Source organism: Leuresthes tenuis, unplaced genomic scaffold (assembly GCF_036924035.1).
Source record: "Leuresthes tenuis unplaced genomic scaffold, fLeuTen1.0.hap1 SCAF_19, whole genome shotgun sequence".
Lineage (NCBI taxonomy): Eukaryota > Metazoa > Chordata > Actinopteri > Atheriniformes > Atherinopsidae > Leuresthes > Leuresthes tenuis.
In genome coordinates this window covers 20,493,419-20,513,964 of record NW_027325373.1, presented here as the reverse complement: position 1 = coordinate 20,513,964, position 20,546 = coordinate 20,493,419, and the positions used below count along the sequence as shown (strand labels likewise).

The 20,546-nt window shown below is 41.0% G+C and overlaps 1 protein-coding gene across 1 annotated transcript; it reads left to right on the top strand.

Moving 5' to 3' along the window:
• The first annotated feature begins 5,747 nt into the window (after positions 1-5,747).
• enc1 (ectodermal-neural cortex 1) lies at positions 5,748-19,416 on the top strand. The gene is made up of 3 exons (XM_072371417.1): positions 5,748-6,051; positions 11,403-13,218; positions 16,958-19,416. The coding sequence occupies exon 2, from the start codon at positions 11,409-11,411 to the stop codon at positions 13,182-13,184; it is 1,776 nt and encodes a 591-aa protein (XP_072227518.1). The 5' UTR covers positions 5,748-6,051; positions 11,403-11,408; the 3' UTR covers positions 13,185-13,218; positions 16,958-19,416.
• The last annotated feature ends 1,130 nt before the right edge of the window (positions 19,417-20,546 follow it).

The following is a 20,546-nucleotide window of genomic DNA, read 5'->3' as shown; positions in this document are numbered from 1 at the left end:
TTCGTGCCGATACTCAGCCACATATCCACTAGACATTGCATAAATCTGCATTTTCATGTTACATTTGGGCCAAATTGGCTCAATTAAGGCATGCCCTACCAAAGTTTGACCCAGCTCATGACCTCATGATCGGCCATTTCTGATCCGGACAACACTTGGCAGTGCCACATCTGATCCACACGAGCCCAAAGTAGCCTAGACTTAGCCCAAATGTGTTTGCTATCCAGGTTTGCAGAAGGCAGCAAGGTATTGCAGTGGCTAACAAGCTTGCTGTGCGCTCTAGTGGTCTGGTTTCCTCTCATCGTCCAAAAATGATCCATACTGGGTTAATTGGTGATTCTAAAATGACTGTATTGGTGTTGGTGGTTGTCCGTCGCTCTGTGTATACTCTGGTGGCTCGTCCAGAGTGTACACCGTCTCTCTTGCTCATTGTCAGCTGGGACATGCCCTCAGCCCCTTGACTCGGAACAGGATAAAGCAGGTGCAGAGAATGAATGGATGGTTTGTATAAATCCCATGTGATCCATTCACATTGTTGCTCAAACAACAGCGGAAGGCTTAAAACCTGTCCACTTGTTTTAAAAAAAAAACAGTACATAGAAAATACTTACCTTTTAAAAATAGACCCATAAAATAGCAGGCAGTTTTACATGAAAATCATATTTTTAATAAGCTTTATGTACATTTTGAATGTTAAAATCTTCATTTTTAAAACTGTTACATAACCTAATTCTCTTTATGGTTGGTAATCTATCTTCAAGAATCTGATGATAACTCGTGTCTTCCAAGAACAACTTCTCTCATGACTTACATTTGCACCTAAGTGAGCTGTATGAGTGAATTAAAGTAAGAGCAACTGATGACATGTCCAGGGTGTACCCTGCCTCCTTCCCAGTGGTAGCTTGGATTGGTTCCTGCCCCATGCAACCCTGAATTTGACTGAGCGGGTATAGAAAATGAATGAATGGATGGATATTTATGTCTGCTTTCCAGCTTTGTTCTGGTACTGTTTACAGTTTTAACTAATTCATATCTCAGCCCAATCTCACTTGTGATGCAGGGGGGGATGTTTGAACATTGTTTACAGCAAACAGAACTGAAAAAGCGCTTAAGTCTGCCTTAAAATCTATCAAATTAAAGCGAACCACGCTAACTACTTTACAATGTCCAGTAACACATTTTTGTATTGTCTGCGTATAGTTTGGCACGACTCGAACAGTAGTTCCCAAACTAGGGTCCCTCCAAAGATCACAGAGGTGATCATATTTACTGAATTATCAGAAGTCTGCGTCAGGATGAAGAGCATCAAAAACTGCTGCTACACACAGAGATGGGTTTTTGCGTGTTTTAGGAGACTGTAGAAAAGAAAACTTTTGGAGGACGTTCAGTCTTATTTAGCTGATGTTGCTTAGGATATTTATCAGACTAATCATGCTGGACCTCTACACTTCCAACCTCGACGACAGAGAGTACCTCAGCTATAATGATGCGCCTGCCTTCAAGCTGAGTCAGCGTCAAAGAAACATTTCCTGGAGAACATGTAGAAAAAATCGTTTAGGATTGTCAAAGGACCGAGATTAGCCAAACACTCAGATTCAGCTTTTTCTCCAATTCTATCATAGTCTGGTTATTGGTGAAAACCTTCAACACCTTTGTCCTTGTCAGGGACCTTTAAGAGAGAAACGCTCAAATGAAACTTTTGACAAAGGGGGCCACAGCAATGTATTATATAGCAATATATAATATCTAGAAAAAATAAATAAATATATATATATATATATATAGCAATGTCTTTATTTATTAATTAAAATACTCCATAGAAATAATGTTCAAATGAATTCCAAAAAAATAGAGAACAAAGTAATAAATCAGACATCGTGACTAATGGACCTGGATTCAGTTGTTACAAAAAGATAAGTATTACAAATAGTTATAGTATCAGTCAAGATTTTGGCAAAACAGCTTGTTTGAATTTAGAAAGTAGTTTAGTTTATTTCTGTTGCAACAGCAGAGGTTGTAAAAGATTCAGGAAGTTGGTAAATGGCCTCAGTAACAGTAGCCACCAGAGGGTAGTAGTGTCGCGACACATCTCTTTCTGAAAAGAAGCGAACTGTTTTCCTCTTTCACAGTTTACAGAGAATGGTTTAATGTGGCCTAAATGTTGACTGATATGTGGTTGAAGCAGAAAATTCTGCTTCAGCTGCTTCTTAAGAATTCCGAGCTGATAACTCCTCAGCTATATCTTTAAATTCTCCTTTGGGGAATGTGGGAAATAAAGTAGCAGCATGACTATCCCAAAAGCTGCCAATACGTTACAACATGGAACTCTAAAAGAACAAGGCTGTTACGGATAAAGACTGGATCAATCCTGGACAATCCTGTTTAACTCAGCTGCCAGGAAATACACATCTCTCACATTGTGAGACCAAAAGTCAGTTCACACATTTGACATTGTGGTGAGGGGACCAGTCTCTTTTTGAGAGCCTTAAATCAAGTTGCTATTATGCAAAATGTTATCGTGAAACAAACTGTAATGGATAATACAGGGACAAGGTCATTCCTGAGTTTCAGAGCTGCTCACATCCTCCAGCAAGGTTATTTTTCGGATGTGACACAGGAACACAGAAGCTCCTCTTATTTCCAGGATCTTGCAGATGAGGAGGCTTCCTTAACTTCTAATGACCTGTGAAAACAGTGTTGACAGCCTAAATGGTACCAGCTGTACATGGGGTCAGAGAAACAGTCTGTTAGTATATTTGACCTTGCACCCGCTCTCCCGAGCAGTGAAAAAGGAAATTCCAACAAAGAAACAGCCTGACTAAGTTACTTTTGTAACCTCGCATCCAAGAACTACCACACCGTGGTTCCTTGTTAAAGGCATCAACACGTTAAACAGGTTTCACTCTTATCTTGCTGCATCTGATGGCCCTCAGGAGTCTAAGTGGTGGGAAAAAAAATAAGGTTCTCATTACGTGCTAGGCTAGGTAAGGCGTGGAACTTGTTCACTTCACTTTAGTCAAACACGTTGGTCATGTTTACTTACCCTTAAGTTTCTCTTTTCAATGTCTTGCACTGGATTTGACCTGCAAAAGATCAATCATTCTTGACTCTTTTTTTGTTGGTGTGAAATAAGCAAAATACAAAAGGAGTCTTGGTTGAGATCCAACACATGCAATCTTAACATGGATGCATTGTTTTTGATTTCCTGATCTGGTAACGGAGAGATTATGAATCCCACAGTACCGATATGTAAAAGACCCCCCCAGGTATTCCACCAATGACCAAGTCACTGAGATTGAACTACATAAAGAAGCACAAACCAAGAAGATATGATTTGTTTGTTTTATGGTTCAAGCACAATGAAATGCACAAGTGCTTTGCATCTTTTGATGCTTATGTTGTGTCCGCTTTTCATCATGTTTCTTTTTGGCTGTTTCTTTTTAGCTGTTTCGCATCACTTTTACCTTCTCAGTGTGGAATTGTGATCATTTCATGGTTCCTTTTATTTCAATGTGATTGTTTTTATCTCTTTGGGATCATTTTGTGGACCAGTTTAGTTAGTTATACTTGTCATTACATTTCTATACATTTTGTGTCTCTTTGTGGTACATCTCTGTATTGTTATGCATGTCTTTATAGGTTGCTTTGTATCTCACATTGGTCTTCTTATGCACCTCATTATGGACATTTACATTGACTTTTGGTTGTTTTATATCCATATGTAGGTTTGTAGCCTTTTAACTCCCCTCAAGACCAATTAACGTCCCATTACTTTCATTATTATTAATATTATTGTCATTATTTTTTGTAGTAGTAGTCTCATTTAGGTCATTTTGCATCTATTTGCTGCCATTCCATATTTTCTTGTGGTCATGTTGCATCCCCTTATGGTTATTTTGTGTTGCACCCTTTTTTCTCCCCCCATTTAGTCTCTTACCAGTTATTTTACATATCTTATTACATATTTCATTTTGTTTTTTTGTGTCCTCATTTTTTATATTTTTCTTTGATTAAATCAGTTGCCCCTGGGCCTGTGCTCGATGACTCTTTCTGGAATCAGCCCACGACTGTATCTAAATTTACACAAATATATTGTCCACGAAGTATCTTTTTATGCCATCCTTATATAATAATTTTCTGTCATGAAGAATTAATTTCTTTACAACCAAGCCCACCTCTTCGTGCACTGGCCTGTCTGTACAGATGAATCTACAGGATGACCTCAGCGCTTAAGTTTTCCATAAAAAAATGGAAAATAAGACTAATAATATCCCCTGATGAAAACAGAAAGACTGCTTATGTGGTTCTTTACAAATACAGAAAGATCTCAATGCATAATGGACCAAATCAATTAATCAGACATAATAACATTCCAAACAGAAAGTTTTCTACTTTGCCATAACAGTGAGATATGAACTGCTTTTAATTTGACTGAGATAGTTATTTAAAGAAAAGGTAAAGGTGGATTTAACACACAGCTGGAATGAAGAAGTTAGTTCTTCAGCTCCAGTGTCCGCACCTCGTCCACTAGGTGTCTCTCCTGCCACACACGAGCAGCTTTCCCTGCCATAATGAGGCCCTCCTCAAACCACCTCACAATTTACTTCTAATGAACCGTCTTCTGCATTATCTTTACCGGGAGGCAACAGGGATGGTACTGTTTCGTTTTCACAAACTGATGATGCGAAGGGAAACCGAATGCGAGTCTGTAATCACCTCATCACAAGTGCGCTACAGATATAAAAAGATAATGGAATGAAATAAATAACAGCATTACAGCCTGGAGGGTCCACTGAAGAGTTTAGTCACATCCAGCGAGGGCCACAGACGTGACTCACACAAGACGTTCAGTGATAAAATTGGACTTCTAGTTGCCAGCTACCTCAACCAAAAACCACAATGCCTTTATAATGTTATAGAACTGAACACTGGGCTGTCCTGACTCAGTCAAAGATCATGGCTCTTCCTATATATCATTGTTTTGAAAAGCGTTCCCGTAGTTTATTTAAAGCCCCCGAACAATAAGGCAAACAATAGCTTTATTTTTCTCTGTGCTCTATTCACAATGTTGGGTGGATCTTGTTTAGTCTTTAAGGCAAAATTGGGACCCATACATTTACCTTGTGTCTACTAGATCCTGAACACCAGCAATATATTCACAGGTACTCATGCACTTCACTATAATTAGAAAGTATTTTTTAAACTAAAACACTTTAGTTTTTTACACTCTTCATGGATAAATAAGGCACTCTGCAAGGTGAGTATTTTCATTAAAAAACGAGCTCCTACAGTGAACTTTATTGCCGCATACTAGTGATGATTACCAACTGTTTTTGGCTTGTGGCATTTTCACCAGTGGTTGTGCTTGTTAAAGACTTTACAACAAAAGAGGGATCCAACCAAAAAGGCTGGAACCACTGGACTAAAACATCAAACTGGGGTCTGAATAGTTCAAACTATCCCGCTGCGAGGAGCCAAAATGCTGCTCACGCCGCTCAGAGTCGGCTACTTTTTCCAAAAAAACATAATCACATTTTCAACGCTCTAACTTGTGAAGGATTTGGCTGGAAAAACGACACTAATAATTACTTTCTTGTTTTTTTCTAGTGGATGGGGGGTTGTGTCTGCTGCTGCCCAGTGAGACCACCTCCCTCCACATCCCCATGCATACCCCTCTTTGTCTCTCACTTCGTTTCCTGCGAGAAACGGCGATCCTCCCCCCTTCTCGCTGTAAACACACCCATTGATTTCAGTGGGAGCGCAAACGAGGATCGACACTCAGGAGCGGAGCAGCTGCACCGGAGGAACGTCTTCAGACACCCGTCACATCAAAGCTCTTCTCTTTATTACCTCCTTTATAAATACACACATCCAAATCTTCGAGAGTTTGCAAGTATAGTGGCTTAATCCTGATCGCGCGTCTGCCTGCATTTCGGGAATAACCAAGGAGTTCCACTGCCCGGGCGCACGGCTTGCATCGTGGCTCTTTCAGAAGTGGCATGTCCGAGGGATACTGCGGGCACAATTGAACTCCTGCTTTCACCCAAAGAGGTAAAAAAAAGAGAAGATAATTCGCTTTCCTGTGATCTATTATTGCTCGTGAATAGATATGCTTATCTATAGTGTAACAACGGCTGCGCCCCCTAATCTCCTGGTGATGGAAAACTCAGGGCTGTAGCAGATAAAGCGCAACAGAGAGCAGCGGGATAATGGGAGCAAAATGTAAACATTTATTTGTTTCATCACTATCATTTCATTGCTGTTTGCACATCGATTATGGCAGCTCTGATCTCCACTAAGCCGTTCGTGTTCCTTTTACGTTTTTCTCCCCATGCGTGCTCAAGATGTTTCACATGTTTACAGGCGACATCAGGTGTTACATGCTCTCCTTTCCATCATTATGGATGTTTTCCCTAATTTAGACCCAGTTGGACGCGTGAGCAGCTGGTTCGAAGCTATAAATTTGATTCTGTTTGGGATTAAGATTGATGGAAACATGAAGATCGATAGCTGCTGCTTTGCAGTCTTTGTTTTGCATCTCGCTCGGCAGATGTAGAGACCTAAGTCCACATAAGCCTGGTGTTTACTTTTGAAGTTGTCTCCCTCCCATCCCTCTTCCTGTGTCCATGGTTGGCTGTGAACACCTGGCAATGATTTTAAACAGACTGCAGGCAGCAGCCAGGCCTCGGATCGACTCCAGGGGCTGCAGGCATGGCTTTCTATACTGTGTGCTTTCTGCATGTGGTATGTAGTGTGAGCTTTCTGGTTGTGTGTCTGTGAATCTGGTTTCTATAAGGGAACTAGGGCATCTCTCACAGAAAAGCACACTCACACTGCTGACACTTTGTGCCAACCTACTTTAACAGAAGATAGACTGATAAGTGAGTCAGGACAACTTGAAATTGTTGGCACTAATTTATGGCTTATTTTAGGGCAGCGGCTATTGTTCTTGTTTATTACATTGCTGTTAAATGTCAAAAGAAAGAGAGGGGCAAAATGCCAATCACACGCCTTCATTATTCCATGTGATGTCTCAAAGTTGTAAAGTAGTTTGACTGATCATCAGCCCAAAAGCTTCAGAGTCATGTACGTTACAAAGACAGTAGCAAATTCTCACCTTGTAGTGGATGATTTCTTTTGTCACAGTTTTAGTTTGGAAGGGAACTGAAACTGTTGATCCTCAAAACATGTTGGTCACATAAAGAGATTAATGCTTCAGGCTTTTGTTTTCTCCGTCTTTTCAGTCGGTAGTTTAATTCTAAAGACGGACAAAACAGCCATACTGTCGGGGTGACAGGCAATTGAATGAATAAAGCTAGACTGTCCTCTTGCTACTTTTGCTTCCTCTTTAAGGTCTGAAACTGAATTTAGTTGTCTTTGAAAGGGTTTCATTGCACCTGTAAAACGTGAAATGGCCAGTGAGGATGCAGCTGAAAAATCTTTTAGCTTGTTCTCCTTTACAGCAGAATGACGACTGACAACTTTTTAGTTCCACATTTTGAATTCTCATTCTCAGCCTTGACTTTAAACTGTTTTTCCTCCACGTTCCTAAAATAACTCCAAAAATACGTTAATATTCTTATTTTAGTCTTGTAACATGAGGTGTTAATGAGCCGTCAGGAGTTTCACGGGAGCTTGTAACAGCCAAGTCTTTAAATTTACACAGTTTGCTGTGAATGTAATGGAAGTTTATCTAAGCAGTGATATCTGAATCTGATTTAATCAATAATCTGTGTTTAGATGTTTATGATTATTGCTTAAGAAGACAATAGCCTTTGTGTATTTAAAATGAAGGATCATCCATAGTGAAATGTGGTGTTACCATTCTGACATGACTCTTTATTCTTACAGTAGGCTCAAGTTACAACAATGTTACACTTCACTAATAAATGTTAGATATAAGAAAATCTCAAACAAGGGATGAATTTCTGTTTAAGCTTGACATGTTTGTCACTGGGTTTTCAGGCCTAGCTGGTAATCCAGGTTTTATTGTTTGATAAGCAAATAGTTAAAGTGGTTTACGGCCCCTTTCTTTGTTCACCTTTCCTGCACTCACTCTTAGTGCAAGTGTGTACATACGAGTGAGCACATTCATTTGCTGAAATGAAAATCTTAGATTATAAGCGCTATTTACATGGAACAGGATGTCTTTTAAGTGGATGGTTGCAGGAAAATGAAATGTTGATATTGCAAAATTCTTGACATAAACTATTTTTTGGTCGTCAGACAAGCATGTTGGCATTTCTGACAACAAGGTCGTGTCTTGCTATGCAGTTATCAAGATAAGATAATGTTAAGGCATGACAAGGCCATTTCACAGAGGGAATTATTTTACCATGGAAGTTAGAATACAGACACATAAACTACAGATTGTTTGGTCTCATGGCCCCAGTGGTGAGATTATTTGCCTCTGTTCCATGCCATTACCAGTGCAGAATTCTTTTTATTTTTTTCAGTCACTGTACTTAACTATATTTCATTTGCATGGGCTCATTGAGGAATGGATTCATGCCCAAGGGCCCAAGTAGTCAGAGGGCCCCTGATCTGAAATATGATACATATACCAGAAAGAGACACAAAATCAGATGCAGAATGGACGTAAATGAAAACAGCAACAAAGAGAGGTAAAAATATCTGAGACCACAAAGAGATGCAGAATTTCTAAAAAGAGATACAAAATTACCAAATTATGATGCACATTTTTAAAATTAAAAGGACATGACAGTAAAGCAATGAAAAATTGACCAACTTGAGAAATAAAAAACCCAAAAAGAGATGCCCCAGAGACTCAAAACCACCAAAATGAGACCTAAATTGTAAATCCAAAACAACCAAAACCATGCAACTAAGCAAGCAAAAAGAATTGTAAAATTATCAAAATGTGACACAAAATGACCAAACTATGCCAAAAGCAAACAAATAGACAAATAATGATTATAAAATAAAGCAAAAAGACTAACGTGAACCACAAAGCAACCATTAAGAGACCTATATTACCATAATGTGGCACAGAATGGCTACAGCAATTTGCATAACGATCTAACTTAGACACATAATTATCAAAGTGGTGCAAAAAAACAATACAGGAGCACAAAATGGCTATAGTCTTCTACAGTATAGTGATTCTGGAGCCTTTTACACTTTTGTGTCCTGGAGCCCATTGGTTCATAATCTGTCCAATCAGCTGAGTTCATATTGAACTAGTTTTTCTGTGATCAGCTTACTGTGCCTCAGACCTGAACTACCTTGGGTCATATTTATTAAAATGCTAATTATTAGCATATGTAAAACCTCTCCAATTAAGTTCCTGACTCATTAGCATTACTTACTGGAATCAAGCTACTTACACCTTCCAATTAGAAAACCAGAGCCTCAGTGTGTGCATGTGTGCTTGTGGGAGGTGACGAGTGCAGGTGAGAGACCATCGTGAGGATATTCTCATTACAGCTGAGGCCAGGAGGTAACAAGTTACCCAATCTGCAGCTGCTGGAATGGGACAAATCCTGTTGAATCAATTTTGTTTGTTTCATAAACTTCTGCACCAATATTAGTGATCATACCCGGCTGGATATAGACATAGCAGGGTATTGTTAAATGCTTATACCACCATGTATATCTATGTTCACAATAGTTGCAATACAAACACAGTGTTGTTTAGGGGTTTTTCGTATTAATTTAACAGTAAATGTTTACGGTATTAGTAAAGATATAAACGATTAGAGAAAAATGTAGAAAGCCACAAACGGAAGAGGAAGACCAAATCAGAACGTTAAGAACTATTGCTTGAACATCAAACAACAAGTTCATGGGGATTCATTCACTATTCACTAAGACATGAAGCTAAAGGTGTGAGTGATCATTAAAAATCCCCACTGCTCTTGCATTTGTACCTGCAGGGTTGAAGCTTGATTTCCTATTCATAAGACTGCATGCTGAGGATTGGGGAGCAGATGATGCAACAAATGGAAAATGGAAACTTTCCTCTCCTCTCTGTAGTTTGGTTGTGGGGGAATCATTTATGACACCTGGGGACTTTTGAACTCTCTCTGTCTTGGATTGAAAATCTGTCTTGTCTTGATTATCAAATCCTCACCCAGTGACTGATCTCTTTCACATATCGTGGCTGCTAAGTATTGAGGTATTCAAATAATTATAGTCTCTTTCCAAATTAGGGTTATAGATAATTAGGCAATTTAAAATCAGGCTGATCTTATCATTAGATAACTGTCTTTGAGGTATTCCGACAAAACACAAGCTATTCAACAAAATATATTATTAATAAAAGAAAATGATTGAATGACTGAATTTTCTTATCTTTCTTATTTATTCTGGTTCATTTATAGCTGGAAGGCAGAAGTATGCCATGCCACACGGCTGTTTTGAAAAAGTTTTCTGAATGTTTTCAAAGCCCTTTTGCCTTCGACGTTTGGAATCCTTGGAATTCACAGTAACTGTCAGGTTGTGAGCTGACCACACTTTGCAGCTGTTTGTTGTCAATAAAGAAGCTGCAAGCATTCTGCAAGCACGCCAACCTTGTTTTGATTCTAAAAGAAGGGAGACTGTCAAGGTCAATGGGTTTATTCTCAGATTAGAGCAATCCTTTATCGGATTTGATTGAATTATTTCTGACACCTGCGGCCTCTAAAGCAGGCTGAGAACTGATAAAGTCTATTCAAAGAATGTGTGGATTTACAAGGTCACACAGGGACCCAGTTCCTCTGTTAACAGAGCACAGGAGGCACTTGACTTACTTAGAAAATTAGTTGGAATGAAAGCGAGGACAGTGAAGATGGGAGCACATTTTTCTGGAAGGGGAGTGGAGTAAATTGGGTGCATTTCTGAGAGGCTTAAAAGAGTCCCGCTGTCTCTTTCTTCTATTCTTAAAGAGCCCTCTGCAAAGGGACACTTACTTGTAAATCAGTGTATCTCTGAAAGACGGGGATTACCAGTGCTCAGAGCTTAAGGTGGAAAATTGTTTTCGACTTGACCTTCATAGCCCCAAGATGTATGCAGTTTTGTCATTTTTATTCACTTTATCTCTTGACTAATGTATTTCTCTTGGGGAGGACTGTAATGTCTTCTCCAAAAAAATGTTAATAACTCTCTCATGGATTTTAGCACTGAATCATTCAATATTTCAGCATCACAGTATTTGCATGTGCAGCAGTCAGTGCTGAGAGTAAAATGTGTTAGGCAAATTAGGCCTATTTTACCAGCTGATTAATCATCTTTTTTAACCATAAGAATAACAATCTAGTCTCTATTAGCATGATTTAGCCCGAATTTCAGCGAAAAAAAGTGCTGCTTTATAATAGAATCTAAATGATCTTTTGGACCCCTGCAGCATGAACTGTAGATATGTCATTCATTAAAGAGAGATTTTATTTTTCTTTCCATTTCAGGATTCAATGAAAATGTCCGTGTGTGTCCATGAGAACCGAAAATCACGAGCCAGCACCGGCTCTATGAACATCTACCTTTTTCACAAGTCCTCCTACGCTGACAGTGTCCTCATGCACCTCAACGCGCTGCGGCAGCAAAGGCTTTTCACAGACGTGCTGCTTCATGCCGGCAGCCGCTCCTTTCCCTGTCATCGAGCCGTGCTGGCTGCCTGCAGCCGCTACTTTGAGGCCATGTTCAGCGGTGGGCTGAGGGAGAGCCAGGCCAGTGAGGTTGACTTCCGAGACTCGATCCACCCAGAGGTTTTAGAGCTCCTGCTGGATTATGCATACTCGTCACGTGTCGTTATAAATGAGGAGAATGCAGAGTCACTACTGGAGGCTGGGGACATGTTGGAGTTTCAAGACATTCGTGATGCCTGCGCTGAATTCCTTGAGAGAAACCTTCACCCATCCAACTGTCTTGGCATGCTGCTGCTGTCTGACGCCCACCAGTGTACCAAGCTGTCAGAGCTCTCCTGGGGCATGTGTCTAAGCAACTTCCCTGCTATTTGCAAGACAGAGGACTTCCTCCAACTGCCCAAAGATATGGTAGTGCAGCTTTTGTCACACGAGGAGCTAGAGACAGAAGATGAGAGACTGGTTTATGAAGCTGCCCTTAACTGGATCAACTATGACCTGGAAAGGAGGCACTGCCATCTTCCAGAGCTCCTGAAAACAGTCCGCCTTGCCCTGCTGCCTGCCATCTTTTTAATGGAGAATGTCTCAACAGAGGAGCTGATCAATGCCCAGGCTAATAGCAAGGAACTGGTAGATGAAGCGATTCGCTGTAAGCTGAAGATCCTTCAGAACGATGGTGTTGTCAATAGCCCATGTGCTCGACCAAGAAAAACCAGCCATGCCCTCTTTCTTCTGGGTGGGCAGACCTTCATGTGCGATAAATTGTATTTGGTGGACCAGAAGGCAAAAGAGATAATTCCAAAAGCTGACATCCCCAGTCCCAGGAAGGAGTTCAGTGCCTGTGCCATTGGCTGTAAGGTGTACATCACAGGTGGGAGAGGATCTGAGAATGGGGTGTCCAAAGATGTGTGGGTCTATGACACTCTCCATGAGGAATGGTCAAAGGCAGCACCCATGCTCATCGCCAGGTTTGGCCATGGCTCTGCCGAGCTGAAACACTGCCTTTATGTCGTTGGAGGACATACTGCAGCAACTGGCTGCCTCCCTGCTTCTCCATCTGTATCACTCAAACAGGTGGAACAGTTTGACCCAGTGGCAAACAAGTGGACCATGGTGGCTCCTCTGAGAGAGGGTGTGAGTAATGCAGCAGTGGTCAGTGTAAAGCTCAAGCTGTTTGCCTTTGGAGGAACCAGTGTCACCCACGACAAACTGCCCAAGGTTCAATGCTACGATCCACAAGAAAACCGATGGACTGTGCCTGCATCCTGCCCACAACCGTGGCGTTATACAGCTGCTGCTGTGCTGGGAAACCAGATCTTTGTCATGGGTGGAGATACAGAATTCTCTGCATGCTCAGCTTACAAGTTTAGCAGCGAGAACTACCAGTGGACTAAAGTGGGTGATGTGACAGCCAAGCGGATGAGCTGCCAGGCTGTGGCATCAGGAAACAAACTTTATGTCGTGGGCGGGTACTTTGGTACACAGCGATGTAAAACTCTGGACTGCTACGACCCGACGCTTGATGCATGGAACAGCATAACTACTGTGCCATACTCGCTCATTCCTACTGCTTTCGTCAGCACCTGGAAACACCTACCAGCTTGAATCCCAAACTGTCTACCTGCACCCTCTCCATTAGGTAAGCTAAATCTCTATTTTCCTTAATATCCCTCTAAGACCAATTAAGCTGTGGTTATTGAATCAGTTCTATAAGGGTTCTTAAAACTTTTATGGGTTTTTGAAAAGATAAGCTAGATATCCTTAAGTTTTGATCATAAACATTATAATTATTCACTGATTGAGGCCAAACTATTGATTATGAGGAAACAAAGCTCTTCTATTTGGTTGAAATGGGATGTCAGTCTTTACAACTACTTTGAATATAGTAATATGTACACCAGTAAAACAGTATTATCTTCATTTTTTTTTTCAATCTTTACCTCTGAAAGGGCCATACTCTGGATTATTCAAGTTTGACATGGTGTTGTGTCTCTTGTATTTGTTGCATCATTCAGAATATGAGAGGTATTGGCTTGATATGTGGAGTCCTCTCAGTAGAAAGGAAATAGATCTAAATGAGGGATGGTAGATCTTTTGGGAGGAATTGACAGGGGCTTGTGTGTGTTAGTTAAGTGAGTTATGTGGCTGTGGGGATGGGCCAAAGGACGGAGAGGGTAATTGAAAGAGAATAGGATACTTTTATGGCTCCTGCGGGGGGATTCTCTCTGAGAGGGAAAAGGGGGTTGCCAATTAGACAAGCCACACACCAGCAGGCTGCAACACCCGGTGTTGCTAATCCACTCATAGTCGCCCTCCTTTGATGAGGTTGTGGTCTTTAGGATGGGTGAGAAGGGGGTAGCCTGCAACTCACACAGTGTCAGAAACCATACATCACCAGTTAGAAGAAGAGGGGAGTGAGAGAAGTGGCAGCAGGGGAAGTAAGCAGAGAGAGTGCAGAGCCCTACCCGTCTTATCCCAGACACACACCCATCACCCTTCATAGCAGTGGTCTCACTCTGAGGATTTACTGTCTTCAGACTCAACAGTCTCTTCTGCTTCCATCTATTTCCTAATGTCCTTACTCTAACCCTGCTCTCCTGTTCTGATGATGAACAGGTCAGACGTATGTGGAACATGGGTAGTCAGCTGGCAAAACCTGATCTTTCTGCTCACTGCAGGGTCACGATCGCATCACATCACGCAATCCCCATACCGATGCACACACGCATACCAGTGCAGGCAGTCCTTTTCATTTTTCTGTTTTCTTTGTTGTTGTTTTTTAAATGCCTGGCAGTCCTTGGCTCCTGGGGATGAAAAGGAGCGAATGAGAGTGACTTCTCAGCTGTCCAGCTCTGCATGTCTCCATTTGATAATGCTAGGAGACGGCTCAGAGCAGCTTCACTGCTGCAGCACGATGATGTTCCTTCTCTTTACAGGATGAAATCATTTTTAAGACTTATTATTCCCTTCTTTTTCAGTGACTCATCTTTGAAAGGGAGAGGCTAGAATGAAGGTTCAAACTATCTAGCCTGAGCAACACAGTGCTCAGTGAAGTAAATAATCCTGTCACTAATTTAATACAGAATTTGTTTTCTGTGCACTTGCCTGTCATGGCAACTGACGGTCCACTCACTGAACGTAGTGAATAGACTAAATGTGGAGGAATGGAAAAGAAGGCTGACTGTGTAGGAATGAAAGGGAAAGGAAGTTTGGTAGACCTCACAGAAGGAGATTGTAGCAGTGAGAGAAAAAAAGGGGCTCTCAGTTTTTCCCAGGGGAACAAATCTAACTTGTGTGAGATTTTCTCCTTTTTGGATTTTTCTCTTGGAAAGCTTTTGTTGGGGGTAAATGGTGCTCACAAAATCAAGTAACATTATAGTGTAGATCACCTGTCATGAAGTTGAAAATGTGGTCATTTTTTAGGGATAGCGCCTCTTGATTGTAAGTATCTAATGGCTAATGAAATAAAGTCATTCAATGCCAGTTAGATAGGACTGAATTCCATCCATCCATTTTCTATACCGACAGTCCGTTAATCGGGTAGCGGGTGGGCTGGAGCCTATCCCAGCAGTCATCGGGCGAAAGGCGGGGTACACCCTGGACAGGTCGCCAGTCCATCACAGAAACCACAAAGAGACAAACGAGACAAACAACCATGCACGGTCACACTCACTCCTACGGACAATTTTGGTGTCACCAATTAACCTAACATGCATGTTTTTGGATGGTGGGAGGAAGCCGGAGTACCCGGAGAGAACTAGGACTGAATTGTTTACCTGAACTGCAACTTTATGGCCAGGAAAAGGTCACTTTTACACCCCAGCAAATTCAGGTTGCAGTAGGGAAAATAAGCAAACAAAAAATAAAAAGATGGAGAAGGATTTAACATTTCAAGACTCTAAATTAACACAAAAAATAACTAAAATATATTGGGGGAAAAAATGGACTTTGGTGTTTTTTTGTTGTCAAGAAATAGTATCTACAATACCAGACAAACATATGAACATATACGCACACCTTTTCATTCAAATTGATAGTCGGGTGTGTCCAAAATGTTTTGGTGCTTTATAACGCATGTGATCTTCATACTGCAAGGAAGTAAGACTGAATGTCTAAACAAGCTCATACAAACCCATCTGGTTTCTAATTCCCGTGACAGTGTTTAAATGGTTTCACTGTTATCCGGCATGTGCAGAGTGTTGGGAAAATATGTTGACATTTTGGGAATATGCTTATGAAACTCAGATGATTTTGACTTGCATAAATATGAAACCTCAGCCAGCAGCCAATAAGCTTAGATTCAGTTATAGGAAGTTACCATTACTGGCTAACAAATAGTCTTTCCCATAACACACTGAAAAAAATACAACGAGGGGAAAAATAATGAGCTCCCTGATTGTGGACTAAAGACTTTTTTAATTTATCATTCAGAAACATACATTTCTCCACATGCAAAAATGAACCTGGTTGGAGTTGGACTCTTCTCTGCTTTATATATTTCAAGAAAAGAGCTGATCACTTTAAACTCTAGATAAAGCCAGGTTTCAGGCTACAAAGTGCTCTTCAAGGTGCATTTATTCACTCTTCATCACATGCATGTCCTCCGGCAGCTACAGCATGAGAAAGCCCCAGTTAGAGATGGATAATGATATTACATTCACATTAGACACACACATCGAGGGGCCACCAAGCCTTTAACCATCTGTGCTGTAGAGATAGGCACATATTAAGTAAAGGCTCTAAAAATGGAAAGGTCAAACTGAAATTCTGAGCATAAAATGCACTCAGATGTGAAAAGTATAGTAGGCAGAAAGCGAGATAAGAAGCTGGATGAAGGCCAGGCTGCACTGAGGAAATAGAGTTGGTGGATTTGCCAAATCTATTAGTCTGGGAGGAGATACAGCATGGACACATTAGTAAGACCTGTGCAGTGTAATGTGATATACTATCAGTGTAATGAAACACTTCCTAGGTGAGATGTATGGCATAAAAACGGCAGTTTAATCATTGAGTATAGATCATTGTGAGCGAAAAAATCCAAGCCAACGTAACATATTGTATGTCAATAGAAATACAGGTCTCCACTGAACAGAAACTGGAATACATAGCATTTGTATAACACTGTACAAGTGTTATTTTCATTTCTTCCACCTCGACAGAAACTATTATTTTGAGAAAGTTTTAAGGTGATTCAGAAGCTTTAAATCCAAGTCTTGTTTCCCCATAGATGTATGTTATTCTCTACCTGTTAGGCTTCCTCTGTGCTTCTTCTTTTGAATTATGAATAAGTCACCTTTTAACTTGTTTGGCTCAGTTTACTTTCGAGCATCTCAATCCATCTTATTAGCCTGTTTAACGAGTCATTCTTCTCTTCTCAGATTTCCCTGGTTTGCATCATCTACCGGTCTCCCAACTGTGAAGAAGCACACATTCTCTTCCTCTGAAAGAGACCCCGAGCAGTGATGTACAGACGCCCGCATTCATTTTGATGTTGCAGAAGCAGAGACTAGATCAGCTGGACGTTTTCTGAGAAGGAGGCTGAGACGTAGAGTACGACAGTTTTACGCAAACAAACCAAACGGACTGCTGCATGCTGTATGAGGCACAAACTCAAAACTTGTGTGCACCTTGTGCTTTCATGCTGCAAACATATCACAAACCTGCATTTTTCCCATTTAGTTATAAAAGGCTTGTGAGAATCTGTATCAATGTTTTATTCTATGACAAGAAAAAAAAAAAGAAGAAGAAAAAAAAATCTAGCATGATGGATGTTCTGTTTGGACTGATGGATGGGGAGGCAGTGGTTGGTGTGAAGAACAAAAAAATAAATAAAATCAGCTCAGTCTGACTGAATATATATACGATTTGTAAAAGCACAATGAAGGAGAAACCCCCCACCCTCTAATAAGCTCTTTTATTTGTATCCTCTTTCATTATTTTCATTTTCTAACTTGTGCTTCTAACTGCTCCGACACAAAAACAAACCTTCGAGTGTTCCTCTTATGAAGGCTTTGGCGGTTGGCTGTCGCTACCGGTCATGAGGTGTTGATGAGCAACACCAGCTGAGGTTGAGGAGGATGGATGGGGATCTGTGAGTGGCCAGGGGGTCGAGGTGCCTCGAGGTCACGACCTCACATGTTTGCTGTTTTTCAGCAACGCGTTGACGGCTGCCTGGGTCATATTCGGTTTGGAGTCCTTACTTCAGAAGGAACACTGCCACATTGAGCTGTACACTTAATGCTGTAAAAGACCGGCTGTGCTTCTATTTTACTGATAAATGTGGTGGTTCACTTGCTGAGTCATAGCTGAACCCTTTTGTGAGCATGTCCACTCATAGTGATTCAGTAATCCTGGCATGAACTCCTCAGAAATCTTGTCATCATAACCCAAACTGAGTTTCTGCTTAAACTTGCTGCAATGTAGTCTTAATTTATATGGCAATGATAACTCTGTTATTTTAATATGTTTACTCCTATTTATTTCTTCTTCCTGCATTCATTTGTGAATGCATGTTGGGTTGTGTCATGCATGTCCAGGTGTTGTGTTTTATTTGGTCTCAGTGGGGCTGCATTTTGCACAGTTCAGTCTTTCCCAGGAGGAACTTTCTCTTTAAAAGACACAGAAGTGCACCTCTCACAGGGTTTTCTGCCGTTTTCAGCGGATGGAAGAGGAATAATGACTCACATTACTGTTGACATGAAAGCAGTCATTACTAAGAACAAGAGAACCTCACCCTAAATGGCACTGAAAGTTTTAACCTGAGTCCAAACATGCCTTGAATCAGCCCGACCTGTACCAAACCAACCAAGAAGACATAAATCACATAACAAATAAGACTGCTAGAATGGCACAGTATGTGACCCATTAACTACTGGGACATCACAGAGCAACCCTGACATGGTTAAGAATGCGACAGTCTTTGCAGCTGTCCCAAGGACAACTGGAGGACGGTGACATGTGCCAACTTGGCTCCTCTGAGTGTTAATCCAAAGTCCTCTTAACCATTTGGTCGAGAATTAGTCCTATCCAGAAAGCTGTGTGTTGTTAAGGCTAGACACCACAGTGCTTTTCACCATAGTGTCATTGACGCACATAAAAAAGAAAAAAGAAAAGAAAACATTGCAAGTTCCTGTAGACCAAAAAGCAGCGAATGTCTTAAAATGCTTGGTGACTTTAATCAGTGTTTTTGTCTGTGTGTCTGTTTAGGTGACCTGAACATTGACTTGTTACAATTGAATATCAATTGAATTTCATTGTAGTTGGTAATGTCTTGGTGAAATATTTATATTTTGTTTGCAACACTCTTCCGTGTGGACTCATGAATCACACTTAGTGGTAAACAGCCCCATAAATTCCAGTTCAGCTCCTTAAGCCACCCAAAAAATTCCTCTGATTGTGAATTTCAAGACTTCTGCAGAGACCATTGTGACAACATAATGTTGACCTCATCCAACCATTGAACTGAGAGACTCTGGCCCCAGCAATCAGATAAGGGCCTTTCTTTCCCATAGAATACATGTTTCCCTGGCAACAGTGAGTAATGAATGCCCCTTCAATTTGCACCTAATTGCTGAGTGGCATTTCCCCATTTCTACTCTTGCTGTCCTCTTCTGTTTTATGTGGAAATCCAGTTGGCTCAAACTCGAGCATGGCATCTTGCTTCTTATAATGATGTAAATTAGACAGAAAATACTGTCAGTGTGCATCGGTTTCTTTTTTTTCGTCATGTAAAAGTTTCATTTCTATTTTTTATGGCGTTATTTTGTACGTGTGATTTTTTTCACAATGTGAAATTCATGGCTAATAAACATAAGAGTTTTTTCCTCTTGACCGTAAAGCATTGCCTCTTTTTCTTCAGTGTGGAGATTATTTGTCTGTCTGCATGTATCAATGTGATGATGCTGATTTAGAAGGGAAACACAGCTTCAACACAGCATAGGGTGCTTTCTCATTACTGCATGTTTTGGGTATTTAGGCAAGTTTTAAATGAATATAGCAGCCAAAATGTCTTGAGGTATTTAAGGCAATATATCATACATACAGGTTTTTGGTCTGTGGGGGAGGGATTGAAATTGTCTTATCTATGCCTCTGGCTTCGAAGCTTCCCTTACAAGAACAGGCAAAACAGCCAGATACTTTCCCTTTCTCTGTCAAGTCACCTTGGCAACAGCAACCTTTATCTGCAAAGTGTGGGGGCTGGAGGACAACATGAAATCTTAAAAAGCACCTCTCCCTTGTTCTCTTCCCCCTCCCTGCTTGGCCTGCCTCCCCTCTCACTTCCTGCACCCCCTCTCAGTGTTCATCAATAAAATGCATTGCAAAACGGCTCACCAGTGAAGCCTTCCTACATTTGACATTCCCCTGGTTTGTAACATGTCTAACATCCCATTAGTGAGTGACTGCAGAGCACACTGCCACCCGTTGCATTACTCCAGCTCCGAGGAGTTCAGCTCTGCTCACTGTTTACATTCTTCACCCTGACACAACTCCTGACCAGTGATGTGTGTTTGAGAAACACCAGTTTTTCTGGATCCTGACCCTCATGCAAACAAAATTTGCCCATATATACTTGAGGGTGGGGGAGCTTGAGAAATAAACATGTTTTTTTTTTCTGAAAGTCACAGTTTGTGCTGAGATGTTGAAACAAGCTGTTAAAATCGTATCTAGACTATTTCAGTCGCAAGAGTGTTTTTTTTTTCAAGCACTTCGAGAGCCAGGAAAGGAAAGAGGTTGACACACAAGGTGAAATGTGGGGGTTCTTGTGTGTGGGAGGCCCCTCTGTGCGACCCCACAATCCCCTCATTAATCAAGACAGGAAGTTGGACTTCCTGTGTGCCAGGAAGTAGCTCTTATCCCCCATCTCCACACCCCCTCCGAGAACATACAGCGGATGGCTCAAACCTTCAACTCTGTGAATCCTTTGGGTGCTGTTAACTTATGCAGAGCTTGGCTGAGCAGACTCAAAAC